Source organism: Anomaloglossus baeobatrachus, chromosome 8 (genome assembly GCF_048569485.1).
Source record: "Anomaloglossus baeobatrachus isolate aAnoBae1 chromosome 8, aAnoBae1.hap1, whole genome shotgun sequence".
Lineage (NCBI taxonomy): Eukaryota > Metazoa > Chordata > Amphibia > Anura > Aromobatidae > Anomaloglossus > Anomaloglossus baeobatrachus.
The window spans coordinates 177104620-177125707 of record NC_134360.1 but is presented as its reverse complement, the minus strand read 5'-3'; the positions used below and the strand labels follow the sequence as shown (position 1 = coordinate 177125707).

The 21088-nt window shown below is 45.0% G+C and overlaps 1 protein-coding gene across 1 annotated transcript in view; it reads left to right on the top strand.

Annotated features, from left to right (window-relative positions):
* Nucleotides 1-21088, top strand: part of DNM3 (dynamin 3) — a 576617-nt gene that overhangs the window by 70501 nt on the left and 485028 nt on the right. Inside the window, exon 12 of the mRNA XM_075320993.1 lies at nt 16354-16467. Coding sequence (XP_075177108.1) covers nt 16354-16467 — 114 coding nt within the window. The remainder of the gene's footprint in view (nt 1-16353; nt 16468-21088) is intronic.

Below are 21088 nucleotides of genomic sequence, written 5' to 3'. Positions count from 1 at the left end.
AGTTTCCTCAGTGTTTGCTATTATAATGGCTTAGTAAAAATGAGCAGGAGGGTGCAATGCAGGGGTGCTGGAAATTGCTTGGCACCAGTGGGACACTAATGGAGTCACACAGCCACTTTTAGGATCCCACTAACTGGCATCACTATTTCAAATTAGAATGGCTTTGCAAAAATGTGCAGGAGGGGAGAATGCAGAGGTGGTGGGACTTGCTTGGCACAAATGCCACAATAATGGAGGACAGCAGCCACTCTTTGGATGGCACTAACTGGCAGCACTCTGCAATTAAAATGGCTTTGCTAAAAAGTGCAGGAGGGTACAGTGGCAGGGTTGTGGGTCAGTGTAGAGGAAAGGAAGCCTCACTTTCTATCCCTCCTAATGGTGAAATGCAGCAAGGAAGTCCCCGAGCTTAGCTACACAGACGTTGTTATCTGTAGCTGTAAAAAGCGTTTCCACGGACCTGACTGTCACCTATGGCTCTGAGCCTGCTGTAATTAGCCCTTAAAAGGGCTGAAATAAAATTCTGTCCCTAATCTGTAGAACGGTGTGTGTATAGCGTACACAGCAGGATCGGCGGCAGCAGCTGTGTGAGAGGTGACTGACACCCAGACTTAGAAGGCAGATAATGCCGTGCTGGAACAAAATGTCCGTTTTTATAATGCAAGAACATGTGACATGGACAGCCTATGACACATGCCCTTGCTTCTCTGGCAAAAAGTCCACTTAACTGTGTGTGTCTGGGATTGGCTGACATGCTGGCCCGCCCCATTACACGCGCGCTTAGGGAAGAAAAAAAAAAACAAATGGCGATCGCCATTATCCCTGCAGCAGTGATCTGGACGCGCAGCCCCCACACACTATACGCTGAAATTTCATAATAGTGTGAGTCACAGAGTGACTTACACTATTACAGTGAAAAGCCAGCTAGTAATTAGCTAGGCTTTTTGCTGATAGAACCGTTCTGGAACGTAACTCGAGCTAACGAACTTTCAGCAAAAAGCTCGAGTTCTAGTTCAATCTAGAACACCCCCCAAAATCACTCGAACCGCGAACTGGAGAACCATGAACCACGAACCGCGCTCAACTCTACTTTCCAGATAGCGGCACATATCCTCCAGTATTCTACAGTCTCACAAGGCATGCTCAGACACAGTCTCAGCTCCCACTGGACTGACCCAGATCCCACTGGTCACATGACTTCCAGCCCAGTACCACTTGTGATGGTCACCCAAGCAGTCCCACGTACAGTTTCTTTACAGGTTCTATCATGAGTGGAGTAAATCCCTGCACTCAAAGACACCTAGGGGGAACCCCTTGTGCAGTTGACTATGTTTACATGCCAGTTACGATTAACCCGTTGCTTTGACAGTGGCTTCTGCTGTCCAGGGCCAATCCGCTCGAGGATCGGTCCCCTGTCTCAACGATGTTTACACACTGTGTCTCTGTATACACTGAAGGTTCATGCCTTATATCCAGTCCCCTCTCCCTTGCTGACACAAACCACCCACTGTATGCGACCTGCACGGCCTATCAACCACATGTCTGCCACTCTTGCTCACTATATCTCCACTGACTTCTCTAGAATGAACCACCACCTTTCCTTTCAACTGACTCCTCTCATGGTGGGTCAGACCCAACACTCAACTATTATAAACACCACAGTCCAATAACTTCCTACACAAGTGCTATACAACACATTACCACATGCAATAGTTGCTATACACTATGCCTTACATTATTCATTACATTACAATTCACATAACTCAATGTTCACAAATGACACAGGACAATGTTCACATTACAGACAAAAAAAAATGACGGCACTCCCTAACATGTAGTGTAAACATATAATGACAAAAGAAGACTGTTGAACTCTGAAATACTAAAGCATGCAAATCAGGAATGTAAGAATATATACATGCATTAATGCTAAAGGAAATCTAAGAAAAAATTGAGATATTTAGCATACAAAAGGGTAATTTCTATATCTACCCAGTAACCACGTCAAGGCAATCTCATAATACTAGGTACCTACACTGAACTGAAGCATCTATCTGAGTTTAAAAACCTCCATGTGTATGGGCAAATAGGAACCTGCTATAAAGAATAAAATTACATGTGGCTATTGGGAGAAGGGTGCACAGTTACAAGGCATGATCCCATAATCTAAATAAAAAGACTGATGGCACTCCCTAGCATGCAGTCTGAACAGGTGCAAAACTGAACATGACATACAATGACAGAAAAGTCACGTTCAGCTCTGCACCTGTTCACACTGCATGTTAGGGAGTGCCATCAGTCTTTTTATCTAGATTATGGAGTCATGCCTTTTTACTGTGCACCCCTATGTAGCGCCCCTGAGACCCTCAGGGCACTACAGGGAACTGCATCCTCTTGGGGATGCAGGACCTAACCCCTGAGACCTGGAGTACCAGTGCCTTTTCTACCAAAACGCAATCTAAATCCTAGTTCTCCTCTCCACACTGGGCATAGAGGGTTAACCATGTAAGGGGATGGTCACCATGGGAACGAGTCCCTGTGTATAGCCAGCCTGCTGGGAAGGGTCAGCAGTCAGTCAGAGAGTAGTCAGAGAGTCAGGAGCACACAGGAGAGGTGTGCGGACGTGCCTGAGCTGGGTCCGTGTAACAGTGACCTCGGGGGCACAGGAGAGAGGTCGCCAGGACGGGTACCGAGATACCTCTGGGACCGGAGCACACAAGGGGCACAGGGCCCTAGGTCAAGCGCAAGTAGTTTTAGACTGTTTGGCAAATACCTGCCCAGTGAGGACACCTTCACGGACTTCACCGAACCAAATTATTCGGAGGCATCAGCAGTAAACTAGGATCGGGGTTTGGACACTTACCTCCCCGCAGGGTCCGCACTGCCCGCCGTATGGAGAAGGAGACTGTACCCCACAAGGGACAGTCGGGGTCCCCAAACGCTCCACGCTACCGGGACTCAATCTACAGAGAGTTCCGAGGACAGAGCAACCTGGGTCACTACATTGGCACTGGTCCTCCGTGGACCTGAACCAGCAACCCCTGGGTCCGCAGTGAGTAGAGACTGTTAAAGACAACCTGGTGGTCTCCATTATTGCCCCTCTACATCTCCCAGGCACAGCCCTACCTACGGAGGGCCTACCATCACATCTGCGACTACCACCAGCCCTGGGAGTACCTACATTAAGCAGCGGCGGTTCTCCATCCCTAACCGCAACCCGCAGGTGGCATCACATGACAAAAACTCTTATCTCCTCTGTAAATATTCCCCATTAACAAAAGAGGCCCAGAGCACGGGACCGGGCAACGGCCACCAGAGTGACATTCCCATTTGTTACCGCCCGGGACCGAGTACCCCCTTGTCTGGGCGCTACACCTACCCAAAGGCAAATGGTTTTAATGAGGTGAGTTCAGTGTTTGTTTCCTGGACAGGATGCCCCTTACAGGCATTTAGTGCTAACAATCGGCCAATGTTCAGCTATATGCAACTTACCAATTAGGTCTGTCTGTTCACTTCACTTAAAACATTTGCTCAGCAATTAATACACCTATTAAGACACTAAATTTTAAATACTTGAACAGTGTATTTATATTGTTATATTATTATTTGAAGTTATTAAAAGTTATATTTGAGGGTCTTTAGTTTAGGGGTTTAATTGCCTTTTGGCAAATTGCGTGTTTGTGTGGATGAATGGGCCAAAATCACACCTGAGCAATGCATGCGACTAGTTTCTCTATACAGGAGGCATCTTGAAGCTTTATCTCCAACAAAAGCTGCTGTACGAAGTATTAAATTAATTTCAGTAAGCGTGTTCAATAGTTTTTCCCTGTGTCATTTCTCATTATTACACATAATTTTTGAACAGCTTTGGTTTTATTTCTTTGCGTGTGTGGATTGGATGGGTTGTTACTGACATCTGGTGAGAAATTGATGTCAATAGCACCTTTAGAAATATATTTACTTAGTAAATTTCTGACATTTTGAATACTTATTTTTGTATATTGGACTATATTTATTAGTATACTGTATATACAGTTTTTGGTTCAGACTCAAGCCCATTTATCCATCAAGAAAAAAGGTGCGGCATCATCAATGGAGTGATGAATAAAATTGAAAAAAAAACGTAATTTAAGGCATATTAAAAACACAAAATAAATTGCAGTATAGTTAAAAACCTGACGCATTTCTGGCGTTCCTTAGTCACAGGAAGTTTTTTTGTACGCCAGAAACGCATCAGGTTTTTAACTATATTGCAGTTTATTTTGTATTTTTAATATACCTTAAATAAAGTTTTTTCAATTATATTCATCGCTCCATTGATGATTTTGCTTCTTTTTTCTTGATTTTTTACCTGTCTGGTGGAAGATGTACTAGAGGATCCGACACCTTTTTTTCCCACATTGTGGATAGCTTCTTTTTCTATGTTTTCACATTTATCCATGTAAACTGGTAATCTAAAGTCAGTGGTAAAGCAGTTGTCTAAAATCCAAATATGACAAGTGCACTGGCCAACCCTGATATCTGAATGACATTTTTTGTATTCCACTAATACATGGATGTCAAATTCAGATACACATAGGGCCAAAATTAAAAACTCGGACAAAGTCACGGTCCATCCTAGTTGCGGGCCCCACAAAAGTCCTCCATACATAATAATGGGTCCTACATAGTCTTCCATACAAATGAATGGGCCCCAAATAGTCTTCCATACAGAATAATGTGCCCCACATAGTCCTCCTTAAAGAATAATGGACCCCACATAGTCAACCATATAAAATAATGGACTCCAAATAAACCTCCATGAAGAATAATGGGTCCCACATAGCCCTCCATACATTTAACAGGGTGCCACATAGTCTTCCATATAGATTAATGGGTCTCAAATAGTCCTCCGTACAGCATAATATGCCCCTCATGGTCCTCCATACAGAATTATGGGCCCCACGTAGTCCTCCAAACAGTATAATGTTCCCAGCATAGTACTCCATACAGAATAATATGCCCCACATAGCCCTACATGCAGAATTATGTGCCCCCATAGTCCTCCATGCAGAATAATGTGCCCCCATAACCCTCCATACAGAATAATGGGCCTCACATTGTCCTCCATACAGTATAACAGGCCCCATATTGTCCTCCATATAGTATTATGGTCCCCACATAATCCTCAATAGTATTCCTTCATTGCCTTCAACTGTATTGGTATTCAGGCTTCCAACTACAGTGGAACCTTGGTTTACGAGAACAATCCGTTCTGGGACTGTGCTTGTAAACCAAGTTACTCGTCTAGCAAAGCAAAATTTCCCATAGGAAATAATGCAAGCTCAGACAATTCGTTCCACAACTTGTTCAATGTCCCATCCTTGTCCCCTATTGTGCCATTCCCCACATGCACAAACACACACAAACACACGCGCACACACACACATATGCTCACCTTACCTTCCGTTACCCTCGCCGGCCTCATGGTTCTTGTAGTTCGCCGGTACAGGATGTGAATCGGGTAACCATCGCGACCAATGCCAGAGCTTCCGCTACCAGCACGCTGATGTCAAAGGCAGGAGCCGCTTGTTTCTGATTGGCCAGCATGCTGCCTTTGATTAGCGGCTGACAGCGGAAGTTCCTCCATCGTCGCGATGGTTACCCGATACACATCCTGTATCGGTGAACTGCAAGAACCATGAGGCCGGCGATGGAACAGAAGGTAAGGTGAGCCTAATATGTGTGTGTTTGTGCGGACTGCAAGAGCGGATCAGAGCGCGTTTAAAGTATGGAACCGGAAGTGTGTGCGGTGAGTATTTGCTCGTACAGCAAAGCTTGATTGTAAACGGAGTTACAAATTTACAGCAAGCTTTGCTCATATAGCGAAATACAAGTTACTTGTAAACCAAGGTTCCACTGTATTTAAGAATATAGCAAGCATTAAATGCATGTGAATGACGAGGCTAAATAGTCCTTCCCAAAATGTGATAGGGCAAACAAAACAAGGAAGTGAAAACACCTGAATAGAAATGAAACAGACAAGCAGGGAAAATGAAAGGAAAGACGAGAACTATCAGCTGTTGAACAAAGACAAAACAGCCTGTGGTCCAACAGAGAGGGAAACCGACCACGCAAGAGGTCACTGGATCAAGTCCTAGAGTCGAGCCATGACAATCACTTACTAGGCTGCTTGCTACAGGTTTAATAACAATCACAGTTTAATCTCCTGGAGATTTCCCAGTTCTCTGAATGCTGTGCTCTCTATAACCCCGCCCACATCACTGATTGACAGATTTCTGTGTACACTGTTCACAGTAGAACCACAACTGTGATAATCTCACGAGGTAAGATTCAAAAGAAACCACCTAAACAAACCTCTATAAAAAATATCCTTTAATATTATTCAGTAAAAACAATATACGACACCAATGTCAAATAACATATAAAAAACACATGACAGTGTAATAGTGAGAGGTCTAATGAAGAGCAGGAAAGGCGTGCAGGAATAGGATGATAGTTAGATAAACTCTAGATGATCTTAGAGGAGCTAAATGATCCTCAATTTCTCCTGCCTGACTGCGGAGGGTATTATAATGTTTTGAACACCCCCCGCTCCGGGTGGCTGTCCCTTGCTATCCCTGTTCTTCACTGGCCTGAAACCCACCACCAAACCAGGTGCATTGTGTAAGACCAGGACAACGTAAAAAAATATAAATAATTATGTTGGTTCCTGAACAAGACTGAATTCTATATTTCAGTCTAGATACTGTATAAACAGCAGTTAGGAAAGAGCTACTGGGTCCACCAAGGCCGGTACCCACAGCTTCTCCCGACGCGTTTCCCCCCCTCCTAACTAAATGGTCGGGGGTTCATCAGGGGTAAATATCCAACAACACCTGTGAATAAACAAAAGACAGACAAAAGGTGTCTAATTAAAATAGGTAAATTCAATATTCATCTCCAAAAAAATCTCCTCAATATAGGGGACTTACTTGGAACAACATCCAAGATTAATACACTGGTTGCAGCAAAAGGTGCTTGCTTGATCTGTCTGAGTACAGTCTCCTAAAAGGACTAGTAATGTCCTCCTAAAATGGAACAAGATCACATAAATCATTTGTCCCCACCTATCAGTGATCCCTCCCAAAAAGGCATACACAGGGATAACCATTGTCAGTCTAGATTATATTTCTACCTTATGTGGTCCACTTTTCTTGTCTCAGCAGAGAGAAGAAGAGAAGATATCACTATTCAGGATAGAAGACACCTATGTAGTTAGAAGAAAAGGCATACATGTAAGCAGGTATATTGCTACTCCTATTTCTCAGGGAGTGATGTCTTGGTCTAGAATAGAGATATCATAGCTACTCAGAACATATGTATCACTATGTTCCTCATAAGTATGAGTATTCAACTCAGCTTATAAGTCCCTGTAGATAGAGGGAAGCTATCTCAGTTGACAAAGGCAGAATGTCAATCATCATATGGGGGAGTCATAGGCTCACAGAAATCATATAAAACATCAGAAAAAAATACCTATAATCTGATGCAAGGCTTATGGATGGTGCACTGTGTGCCGTTTAGGGCAGAGGATCTCAGTCAGCCCTCTAGGTTATATATTCAGCTGTCCAATTTACCTGCAAGGGAAGACATATAGTATGGCTCAAACAGAGCTGGTGCATATATGATCAAATCATATTGTGGCCCATGGTTACCTATATACTAATGTTTCCATAAAGAGTATCCCCAGATTTCATTTCAAATCCCAGAGAGAGAGCCCTGTGGAAGAAGCATATTGTATCTCTCATATCTCAGATAAGGCAAAATAATATATGGACCTGAATCATCCTTATGTCCATCATTACCTCTACAGTAATGTTTCCTTGTTGGAGACCCTGGATCTCCACTTCAGTTCCTTAAAATGTCAGTACATCCTAAGGGAGTAAAAACATACACAATGCTAGTGCTACTTTTTAGTCGCCTAAATAGGCATGTTCAGACCCTAAGTGTCCTGTGTGGACCTATAAGAAAGAAAAGCCACCTACCAGGGATACACTCGATCTGCAAGGACAAATGTCCCGAGCGCCTAAGCACATCTAGTTACGCAGAGAGTGTGGATGATGCCATCTGGGCCGGAGATGAAGTAGCCTGTGGTATCCCCGCTTGCTGTGTGCTTCACTGGCAAACAAGATCATTTAAAGTGCCCGCGCCCGGAAGTAGGGGCGGGACATCCTGTCTTCAGGCACTGGCACATAAGTAAGCCTATCATGGATCTATCTGACGAAACCGGAAGTGACACATCCCGGTCAGATTGACAGGACTGTTCACAGGCAGAAAGCTGTTAATTAGTAATGCGGTGGGGTTATACAGAGCTCATGAATATATTGGAGTACATGGCAGCATTTTGTGAAAAGTCCTGCAAGAATCCAAGTAACATAACACTGGAATCAGAGTGTCTATCTCTACATTTGCCGCTCTCAGATAAGACGGCTAAAACGTGCTGGACGATTCCTTTTAATATGTTTTTATTTACTCTCCATCATATCAATCACACTAGCATACACATCATGGTCCCGTCACAGTAGATTTTCTATTGTCTTTGGATCTATTGAAGCACAAATGCAGCTAGAAGTTTTGCACACAAAATGGTACCTATAGCCTGAGAGTAAGAGCATAGATGCTCCATGATAAAAGTGTCTAAACTACCCTGTTTTAACAATAGAAGGACATTTTTAGAAAGTTATATTTTCCTGTTGACCTGATCTTCATGGGAAGGGAGGGAGACGGCTGTTTTTACAAGCTCAAGTAATCTTTCAAAGTCTCTTCCTTTTGTGACTTTATTCATGTAGAGACTGCAGGAATTGTGAATAGGACGGTATGTAACTCATCTGAGATCACTGGAACCTAGAGGGAAGGAACCGTGTCATCCTTCATTCATCCTGTCAAGTGTACCCTGCTGACAGCTGCAGTATTATCTCCTGTCCCTGCTACTGCTGCATGTGTTTCCCTTCTTCCTGATTTATTCACTTTCATGCCAGCAACTTTCCAACTTTCTCAACATCACATGATCACTCCAGCAGAGAGAAAAATGAGACAAAACAGGGGCTTCCATAGTTTGCATTTGTCTGGTTACACATTTGGAACAGGCTCTTTTTTCCCCCTGTATTTACCGTAATAATCTTGCTAATGCTCTATTATGGCCGCTGGCGGACCAAGACAGAATACGGCCCCTGAGCACTAATATATGGGCCCTTTGCAGTCCAATAACATATCATTATGCAAAATTCCAAGTGATTTTGAAGTGTAAATGGCCCCTTTATTTCTTGGGCCCCGTGCAACTGCACAGGCTGCACCAATGATATGTCCGGTCCTGATTATTGGGCACCACACATCCTCCCCTATTCAAATGAATTGAGGTGTGTCACGAACAGCCGGGTGGGGGTCTCACAAGATCGACCCGCTGTTCACCAATTTTGTCACAGACTGCTCACTAGCACCTCCTTATTGTCAGGTCACTTTTGGTACTGCCAGACGATAACAAAATGAGGCTGCTGAGCTACCAATGCCAAATATTGAAGGCCTCCCAGCATGGGTGATGTATATGTAGCGCCCAGATAAAGGGGTACTCGGTCCCGGGCTTTAACAAATGGGAATGTCACTCTGGTGGCCGTTGCCCGGTCCCGTGCTCTGGGCCCCTTTTGTTAATGGGGGGTATTTACAGGGGAGATAAGAGTTTTTGTCATGTGACGCCACCTGCAGGTTGCGGTTAAAGATGGAGAACCGCCGCTGCTCAATGTGGGTACTCCCAGGGATGGTGGTAGTGGCAGCTGTGATGGTAGGCCCTCCGTAGGTAGGGCTGTGCCTGGGAGATGTAATGGGGCAATAATGGAGACCACACCAGGTTGTCTTTAACAGTCTCTACTCACTGTGGACCCAGGGGTTGTTGGTTCAGGTCCAGTGCCAATGTAGTGACCCAGGTTGCTCTGTCCCCGGCACCCTCTGTAAATTGTGTGCCCGTGGAGTGCTTGCGGACCCCGACTGTCCCTTTTGGGGTACAGTCTCCTTCTCCATACGTTGGGCAGTGCGGACCCTGTGGGGAGGTAAGTGTCTGAACCCCGATCCTAGTTTACTGCTGATGCCCCCAGATTATTTGGTTAGGTGAAGTCTGTGGAGGTGTCCTCACCGGGCAGGTATTTGCCAAACAGTCTAAAATTTACGCTTAAACAATAGGATAAAGAGTTGCACACCAGTCACAATGTATAGGGGAATAATGAAAAGCAAAACTGCTATGGGAATACTAGAGTGAAAAATACAATGGACTATCTGAAAAAAGTGAAAAACATGAAAATGGTATATGCATAACTGCTATGAATAATAGGAATGAGAGTTGTTTAGCCATTGTATTGATCAATGCAAAGGAGCCCCAAACCAAACGCCAAGGTAGTCTCTATTTTTGGGGTCCCTAACCTACGTGTAAGGATAACAGATAATAAACACCCATAAAAAAGGTGTATATGCTGTGACTCAGTGGACAGATAAACCAAGCACAGGCTCAAGGGTTTGACCCGTGATTCATGATAGTGTAACGGGGTGCCAGGGGTGCCTCGGGGATTGTAGTCGTGGCCCTTGCTATTAGGCTTACCCCTGGTTCCGCCGTCACTTTGGGGACAGGAGATGACATGGTGGGGCAGAGTGTGGTGGTGCAGACGCCGTCGTCAGTTGTACAGAGACTCTGTAGACGTGGATCAATTGCACCAGCAGGCATTCTTTTATTAAACGCTTTTTTCTTCACAAAGGCACAACACTTCAGGCAGGATTTTACACTTTTTGCTTGGGGGGAAAAACCTGTCCCTGACGTCTCCTCCAGTGGGGATGTGCCCGGCTAATCCACTTCACCTGGCTCCCACTACGGCTATCACAGACCGGACCCACACCAGTACTGCTTCACACTTGAGGTTCCGCCTTCTCCTCTTCTCTCCGGCTTTCCTATTCACCCAGCTCCCACACTCTGCCCCTTCTGCTTCCTCTCTCCCGTCCCGGACTCGACTGACTCTGACTAAAAACTTTTTCTCTAACAACTCTCCTTCTCCCTCCCCTTTCTGCTGCCGGCTCCTCCTTTCCTCTGCCCTGTTTCTGTGGAGACAGCCGTCCCACCCGGCCACTAGGGGAACCCCTAAAAACAGTGCATATAACAATAAGACATTTTTATTAAACAACATCAACATTCCGGGGAAACTGTACCTCATTGTAAGGGGTCTGCCCACCCCTTACATACCTCCCCTCTTTAAGCCTAAGCCTCCCGGCAAGGCACAAACCTAAAAACCACATTTATGTAATAAAGACATTATAATAAAACTACATACATGTCCACCTTAGGGCACGCGCAAGGGGCGCACCAGTCCGGCGCCCGGAGTCCCTCCTGGGAGCTCCCGGTCTTAGCAGGTAACGTGCCCGGAGGCCTTCAGTCAGCACTCCCGGTCTTAGCAGGTAACGTGCCCGGAGGCTTTTGCAGCACTCCCGGTCTTAGACGGCAGGAACACAAAACCGCAAGGTCTCCTTCAACAACACGGAGGGAGCCCCTGGCTCAGCCCAGCGTCAGGCTCCTTCCGGGCTCAGTAGCTTGAACAAATTGCAAACAGCAGAACTTTTCCGGCTCTGAACAATGCCGGTATTTAACATAAACAGGTCCACTATCTTCCGATCATGACGGTTCACTCGGGGTGATACGCACGCTGCCATTCCGCCCGTTGAGCCCTCACGTAGTCAGACAAGGACTGACCAGGCAACCGGCGCAGCCTCCGGAAGGGTTCGTAATTGGTGGTTTGCTCCGATGTCTCGGTCTCCGGCTTTGTCTCCTCAACCCCCGACGGGGGTGATGGGGTCGCTGCACTGGACGGCTGGGGGCTGCCCATGACGATCACCGGATGAGTAATCAGGCTTTGTTGAATAGCCAGCACCGCCGGGGTCCCCTTTTCTGGGTCAGCGCTCGGTCCGGTCACTTCAGGTGCTACCGCCAGTGTGCTTCTCGGGCGGGAGATCTCAGCTGGTACCGGTCTTTGCTGTGCACGCCGCCGGTATTGGCATTCCTCCCACTCGATTTCTTGCTGCCATTGGGCAGCCTCTTGGGTAGTGGGCATCCGGGTCACCCCTACCGCAAATAGGCCCCGGCATCCCACCTCTCTCATGATCTGCACCTTCTCTCCCGGGTATAAAGTATGCAGGCGTTGTGGTAGGCCTTCAGTGTCCATGTTCACCCGGTTATAAAAGTAATGATCACCGGTCTCTTCATCCTCGATGAAACCATAGCCCTCTCTCTGGTTGAACTTTACCACAGTTCCGACGGTACACTGTCGTTCGAATTCATCACCCCGGGGACCAGCCATCATTTCACGGGCTACGGTCTCGGCCAGCAACCTCTTCTGTAACGGGTCGGGTTCTGGTGATGGGGACTTCCGACGATTCGGGGACGACGGCTGCACTGGATCCCAGAAGAAACCCCACTCGTCCTTTTCTAGCTTCCGGGCGTGTGGTTCTTCTGGAGCCGGAACTGTTGCGTGGGTTGAAGATCCCACCGCGACCGTCGGGGGTACCTCCGGGCACCGGTAGGGAGTTCCCAGGAGTCTGTTTCCCGACGGCAGCTGTGCCGTGTAAGTAGCTTGGACCTCGGTCGTGGTCTCTCCGGTCGCGGCGTCCCAGGTTGTGACCCAGGTAACTTTCGTGGGCCGCCCCGGTCCTCCGGGCACAGCCGGTAAGTGAGGGGGGAGTCCTTCCGCAGACGCAGACGCAGTCTGCTTCTGGTGTCCTCTGCCCAGGCCAGTCGCGACCAACGCAGCCGTCGCAGCTTGCTGACTTTCAGAGTTCTCCATCTTGCTTGCAGTAAGTGTTTCTGGTAAGGGCGTCAGGGTCAGTGGAGATGCTGGAGGAAGTGGAGGCGGGCCTACTTTTCCCGCTCTTGGGTATACTCCACCCCCAGTCTCACACATCGGATCGACCCCTCCGTGGCGGTTCTTCTTTTTTCCTGGAACACCGCCCACTTCACATGTCTTCTTCAGCATCCTGGGGCCAGCACCTCCCCTCTTTGGGCGGAGTACTCCGTACTTCTTTCTCTTCACCGGCCAGCCCCAGGCTCTTCTTTTGGCGCCAATTCTTCGCGCGCTCACAGTGTCCACAGAGACGACGGCCATCTTGCCGCCATCTTGTGCCCGGTCCAACGCCTCAGGCACGGCTTTTTCTTCCCACCATGGGATCGGGAACCTTTGCTGAAAGTCCGGATCCTGTGCCCTAGGCACCACTTGGTCTCCATCTTCTCGGTTAGGGACCCCTTGCATATAATCCGGATCCTGCCGACTACGCCACATGTAACGGGGTGCCAGGGGTGCCTCGGGGATTGTAGTCGTGGCCCTTGCTATCAGGCTTACCCCTGGTTCCGCCGTCACTTTGGGGACAGGAGATGACATGGTGGGGCAGAGTGTGGTGGTGCAGACGCCGTCATCAGTTGTACAGAGACTCTGTAGACGTGGATCAATTGAACCAGCAGGCATTCTTTTATTAAACGCTTTTTTCTTCACAAAGGCACAACACTTCAGGCAGGATTTTATACTTTTTGCTTGGGGGGAAAAACCTGTCCCTGACGTCTCCTCCAGTGGGGATGTGCCCGGCTAATCCACTTCACCTGGCTCCCACTACGGCTATCACAGACCGGACCCACACCAGTACTGCTTCACACTTGAGGTTCCGACTTCTCCTCTTCTCTCCGGCTTTCCTATTCACCCAGCTCCCACACTCTGCCCCTTCTGCTTCCTCTCTCCCGTCCCGGACTCGACTGACTCTGACTAAAAACTTTTTCTCTAACAACTCTCCTTCTCCCTCCCCTTTCTGCTGCCGGCTGCTCCTTTCCTCTGCCCTGTTTCTGTGGAGACAGCCGTCCCACCCGGCCACTAGGGGAACCCCTAAAAACAGTGCATATAACAATAAGACATTTTTATTAAACAACATCAACATTCCGGGGAAACTGTACCTCATTGTAAGGGGTCTGCCCACCCCTTACAATAGTACTTCCCTCTATGAGGGCTACTGGACCCTCTAAGATCCCCAAATGTTGACACTTCTGACAGAACTCTCTCACTAAGTGATTTGCATGCAAATCCTGCACATTAACCCAGGAATTATCCTTTGGACCAAAACCTTTCCATTTAACGAGATACTATAATCGACATCAGACACGTCTGGAATCCAACACTCGTTTCACCCTATACTTCCTTCAAGTCTACTGCAATGATGTTATGAGGATCCGGTGTCCCGTCAGATATTTTAAGATGAGAGCAATAGAAAGAATTGTTAATCCTCCATGCAACTGGGACCTAAAAGCCCAAAGCAAATATAATAGACAATAAACACCCAGAGAAAAGGTGTATCTGCTGAGGCTCATGGGACAGATAAATCAAGCACAGGCTCAAGGGTTCGAACCCCGACGCATGACAGTATGTAAGTGAAAAACGACTGCTGAATGAGGCCTGATTTTTGTATGCCATATTAATGAGTATACTCATTTGACAGATTATATACATTATATTCCAAATAAATTTCAGTGTCTTTGTGACTACATCACTGACACATCTCAGATAATCAAAATATATGGATTGTGTGTGTATAAATCTGTCTGAAGAAAAATAGCAAAAACTTACTGTACTTTTCATTTTATAAGATGCACCGGATTATAAGACATACCCCAAATTTAGAGAAAAAAAGGGAAAAAATATGGGGTCCGTCTTATAATAATAATAATTGTATTCATTTATATAGTGCTATTAATTCCATAATCCCGTGCTGTCTTACTGGAGAGGGGGCGGCAACAGTGATGGAGCAGGTTCACAGGAGGCAGGGGCGGTGGTGGAGTAGGGTGATGCTGCGTGCGGTGTGGCGGGTGTCCCAGATACTCGCTGTGGGCACTGTGAGGCAGAAGGAGCATCCAAAAGCTGTCGGCGGTGCGGGCTTCAAAGAAATGGCGCCCGGAGTCAGCTCGTGTGCAGATAGAGCTCTCGGCTCAATGACAAGCTGAGATCTTATATGTCCATGCGCCACCTTCGGGCACCATTGTCCTTAAGTTTGCTGCTAGGAATCAATGGGTTGATGGTGGCGTGTGCGCAGATGAGCTCTTGAGCCGAAAGCTCCATCTATGCATGTGCTGACTCCGATCTCCATTATTTGAAGCCCAAAAAAACCTCCAAAAAAGTGAGGTCAGCACTACTGCAAATAAATAGAGAAAATTAATAAATGGTTCCGTGCACCACACAAGGAGCAATATATGGAAAAACAGAGAAAGGAAAATTGTGCCAAAACGGGCACTGGAACCAGAAAAAATATTAAATATTAGGATCCCAAGATGTGTAAAACAGCAAATTTTATTTAGTGAAAAAATTCCATTAAAAAGTCTTAAAGATACTTTACACGCTGCGATCTCGCTAGCTAGTGTGTAAAGTACCCTTTAAAAAACATCACAATGAAAAAACACACAAAGTGAGCAGTTTGGACAACCCAGAAACCTCCCTAATACATAGTATAATCTAAATACAGGGAACCAACTGTCAATAATAAACAAGGCGAAAACATTGTTTTTTCAGCAAGCAATCATTTCACTTGGTGAATGATCTTGTGTAAATACATCTTAAAGTGTGTCAGTCTATTCATGAGAACTTGCAGCAGAATGTTTGAGTCTGCCTCTAACTCCTCCCACATCTTAAGTGTATCTGTCGTTTCATGAGAACTTGCAGCAGAATGTCTGAACCTGCCTCTAGCTCCTCCCACATTTAAGGTGTATCTATCAATTCATGAGAACTTGCAGCAGAGTATCTGATTCAGCCTCTGGCTCCTCCCACATTTAAAGTGTATCTGTAAATTCATGAGAACTTGCAGCGGAATGTCTGAGTCTGCCTCTAGCTCCTCCCTTCCCCTTCTCCGTAGAATTTAATGAACAGCAACTATCATTTCCTGGCTTGGTAATTGCAAAGTCTGTATTTACTGATCATAGATTTTACCCATGAAATAAAAGTGAATGATCAGTCCAAGAGGAGAAAGAAGCAAATTTCACTAATGCAGTATAATGTATTAAAAAAAATAGTTTCTTATCTTCACATGTTCTATTGGTTTATGAAAAAAACAAACAAAATTTGCATATTATGAGATGACACTTATTCCTCCTGACCATCTTCCACATTCACAGGATTAGACATGTCAAACTCCAGTTTATTCTGAAAGTTTATAAAAATGTATTCATAAACTTTTACCAAATTTGTATTTAATTTTTTTATTTTATCAAAGTAACAAAGTAAAATTTGCAGAAAACTGAAATTCATCAACATTACTGATTCTATATAGGTAATTCGAAAAGGATGGTTAACGATAAGTAACATCAGTCTCATGAAAGGAGGTTCTAAAGACTACTGGTTTATTCTCACCGCCGAAAGCCTCTCTTGGTATAAAGATGATGAGGTGAGTAGTTTTGAAGTCTTCTCTAGAGATTAAATGCATGTAGGTATTTGCTATATAGTTTTAGGGCATGCTACTTCTGCACCCCAATGTCCATTGTGGAGAAGGAGCATGTTCTAAACCCATATAGCATTGGTGTAGAGGGGTCTTTCTTAGTCTCCTCTGGTTTGGGGGCCAAGTACAAGGTCCTTTTGTTCTCAGGGAAGATATATGTCACTAAGATGGCTTAGTTGAGCATTTATGTTAATTTGGGAGTTGGAAGAAATTAAATGACTGCTTATAAAGGAAGTGCATTGCTAACAGCTATGGCATGTGTATGGGAACTTAAAGAGGTTTTCAACTAATAATGTGATCCCCTTTCATTTATCCTAACTCTTCCGAACACTTTCCTAATATACTTCTGCTATCTACTCTGCTCCTGTATGCTTATCTCTTAAGCTGGGTTCACACTAAGCGACAGCGACAACGACGTCGCTGTTACGTCACCATTTTCTGTGACGTAACAGCGACCTTGTAAGTTGCTGTTATGATCGCTGCTTAGCTGTCAAACACAGCAGAAGCAGCAGCGATCATAACGTCGCTGTGCTACATGTGCAGAGAGCAGGGAGCCGCGCTTAGCGCTGGCTCCTTGCTCTCCTAGGTACAGTACACATCGGGTTAATTACCCGATGTGTGCTGCAGCTACATGTCACAGTGCAGAGAGCAGGGAGCTGCGCACACTGCTTAGCGCTGGCTCCTTGCTCTCCTTGCTACAGTACACATCGGGTTAATTACCCGATGTGTACTGCAGCCACATGTGCACAGAGCAGGAGCCGGCACTGGCAGCAAGGGCGGAGGCTGGTAACGAAGGTAAATATCGGGTAACCAGGGAAAGGGCTTCCCTTGGTTACCCGATGTTTACGCTGGTTACAGCTTACCGCAGCTGCCAGACGCCGGCTCCTGCTCCCTGCTCGCTTCATTTCGTCGCTCGCTGTCACACACAGCGATGTGTGTGTCACAGCGGGAGAGTGACGACCAAAAAATGAAGCTGGACATTCAGCAACGACCGGCGACCTCACAGCAGGGGCCAGGTCGTTGCTGGATGTCACACACAGCGACAGCGACGGGACGTCGCTGCAACGTCACAGAAAATGGTGACGTAGCAGCGACGTCGTTGTCGTTGTCGCTGTGTGTGACACCAGCTTAAGAGGCTCGAAAATACCTTTATACCTTTATTGTTGTTGTAGCTTTGATCCTTCTACCTGCAGACTGGAATCGGACCAGCTAAGAGGGGCACGTCACTGGTGGGGGCTTAGAGGAGAGGGAAATGTGATCTTGACATACATGCCCAGATTGCTGTCACTCATAGAAAGGCAACCCTGCTCCCACCAGTGAGGTTTCCTGCTCAGTTGATCTGAATCTGGTCTGCACACAGAAAGATCAAAGCTACAACAACAATAAAGGTATTGTCAAGTCTCTTAGAGATAAGATTATACGAGCAGAGTAGATAACAGAAGTATATTAAGAAAGTGTTAAGGCCCCGTTACACACAACGAGATCGTTAACGAGATCGTTGCTGCATCACTGTTTTTGTGCCGCAGCAATGATCTCGTGATGTGTGACACTTACCAGCGATCAGGCCCCTGCCGTGAGATCGCTAGTCGTTGCTGAATGGTTGGGACCATTTTCTTCAAAGGCGATGTCCTGCTGGGCAGGATGCATCGCTGTGTTTGATGCCTTACCCAACGACCTCCTAACACAGTCCCAACTCGTTATCGAGATCGTTATACAGTTCGCTGATCGTTAGTGCATCGTTGGTAAGATCTGTCTGTGTGATATCTCACCAGCGACTTACCAGCGATCCTTATCAGGTCACATCGTTTTCGGGATCGCTGGTAAGTTGTTAAATTTGACGGGGGCTTTAAGGGTACTTCTCACATAGCGAGATCGCTAGCGAGATCACTGCTGAGTCACAGGTTTTGTGACGTACCAGTGACCTCATCAGCGATCTCGCTGTGTGTGACACTAAGCAGTGACCTGGCCCCTGCTGTGAAATCGCTGATCGTTACACACGGTTCTGGTTCATTTTTTGGTCGTAAGGCTCTCGCAGGGCAGCACGCATCGGCGTGTTTGACACCTTACCAAATGACCTCGTTCGCCTATGTTACTAATCAAGATTTGAATCGTGCTATGTGACTGGGTCCCAGCGACCGCCGATATCGTTGCTGCATCGTTGGGAAGATCTGACTGTTTGACAGCTCACTAGCGACCTTGTAGTGACGTACCAGCGATCCTGACCAGGTTGTATCATGGTCGGAATCGCTGGTACGTCATTTAGTGTGACGGTACCCTTAGTTAGCAACAGTTAGGGTAAAATAAAGGGGATCACATTAGCAATGGAGAACCTTTTTAAAGGAGTGTTCCTCATTTGGCATGCTGCACACCATGGGAATGCCTGAATTAATAAGAAACAAAAACAGGTGACACTCGCCCTTCTGGTTTGCAATGGCATGCAGAATCCAGAATGGGGACACCTCCTTTAAGAGTTGAGGATTGCCAGTATTGGCATTTATGAAATATCTAAAGAATATGCCATACATACTTGGTTGATGGAGGGTTTCCTGGCACTGATTCACTATCTCTAGTCATCTTGTTGGGCGTTACATAAACAGCCGAGCTTGTCAGTGGGATATCCCTGTCCCCTTGATGGGTAGCAGTCCAAGAAGTTTCACCTTTCCTTAGTCATTTATGCAATGGATATAACATAAATGTTTCTAATAAGACACCCTTTAAGTTGTAGCTATTTTATGGATATTTTTAAAAATGAATCATTAATAAAATTATATTTCCTCTACTTCCAAACTTGCAATTCAAAAACATATTAAACTGTTGTGGAAAACGATACAAAATATCAATGTGTTGTATTACTAATATTTGTAGTATTATCATGATGATGTCTTTGGTGTTGAATGCAGTGAGATTTATCTTCCTGTTCCCTTGAGATACAATTCAACGATTTATATAACTTTGCGACAATCTTCATATTCTTAATATTTCCTTATGGCTCTCCAGGGTCAAAAATCCACAAAAATTCAATGAAACAGCTAAAATTGTCAGTCATTGACCACCAATGAGTATCTAGCAAAATATATTCTTGGCTTTTATCAATCTTGGTAAACAAATAATATAGCGGTCTATTGTTTGTGTTTTTATGGGTGTGAATATGTATACTTTATATATGCATACTTGGGTGTGAATATGTATACTTTATATATGCATACTTATATGTATAACACATTTCTTTGTGATTTTGCCTAGAGGAATGTGCTGTAGTTTTAGGTGATTTTTACTAGTAGATAAAATGCACTTTTCAGTGAAGCCAAGTCATTCCATGTATCGTAAACGCTGGATTGGACAGTATTTATTTGTAGTATAGTCCATTGTTTCTTCAACTCTGATTGAAAGCTAAACACTAACGAAATTCAATTAGCGTTTCTGGCCAAAGTAGATATAAAAAAAAATTCTTTCTTAATTCCTTAAGGCCACACGGATTACGCTTCCACATTTTCTGCTCTATGTTTTCTGTTAATAAAAAAAGTAAAATGTCTACATTGATCTGGAATGCATTTACATGATGTCGTGAGTTTTCCAGTTGGAATTTGAAAATGAGACCATCTGGTGTGTAGTGTTGTTACCCTCCGCAAACAGAGGGCCCCCAACGAGCCATGAAAATAAAGGCTCTGTTATCCTTTAGCTGTCACTCATAACCCTCACCGCTGGAATCAGCCCAATTAAGGAGGCCCTCTGCCGGCTTCAGTTTACATTCAAGCATTAACCTTTTTTTTTTCTTTCTTCCCAGAAAACACATGCTATGGATTTTAGAACTTAATTTCAGTAAAGAACTAATGTTTTTTTCTTAAACTTCATACAAAACACAAAAAAGTAGGTTCAAACCATACTTTAAAGAAGATATGTCACCAGATTTGACCATACAAAATGTATAGACTGCCAAAGTAAAAAATACCTATTCCCATACGATGTATAGCTTTGAATAAATTATAAACTGAACTGTAAGTAGGGTTTATTTTTGGAGTAGGGCTTATATTTCAAACTTAGTCCCAAAATCTTGAAAAATTGTAAACTGTATGAACTCTTCTGAACTATAACTAGGGCTTATTTTTGGAGTAGGTCTTAAATTTCAAGTTTAGTCCCAAAATCACAAAAAGTATTAGGGCTAATTTTCGGGGTAGGTCTTTTTTTCAGGGAAAAAGGGTATTAAATAGATCTCTTTACCCTAATAAGGCTAGTGTATTTACTTTGAAAATCCACGGGAGAATTGTGGAATAAGCCAATGTAAAAGTTTCAATAATATTAAATTAGAGAAATTTGGTTAGACTCCTAAAATGCTTATGTTTTTAGTTGAGGATTATTCAGCCATTCTGATTTGGATTTTCAAAGTAAGTATAGCAGCCTCATCAGGTTTAGTAGATCTGTTTAATAATGTATGCACTTTGTATTGTGAAATCTGGTGACAAATGGGCTGTAGTTATGTGTGATTCATTATCACCCGTTCAGAGCCGGATATCTACAAAGCAGTTTAATATTATCACTCGTTTAGAGCCGGATATCTACAAAGCAGTTGAAT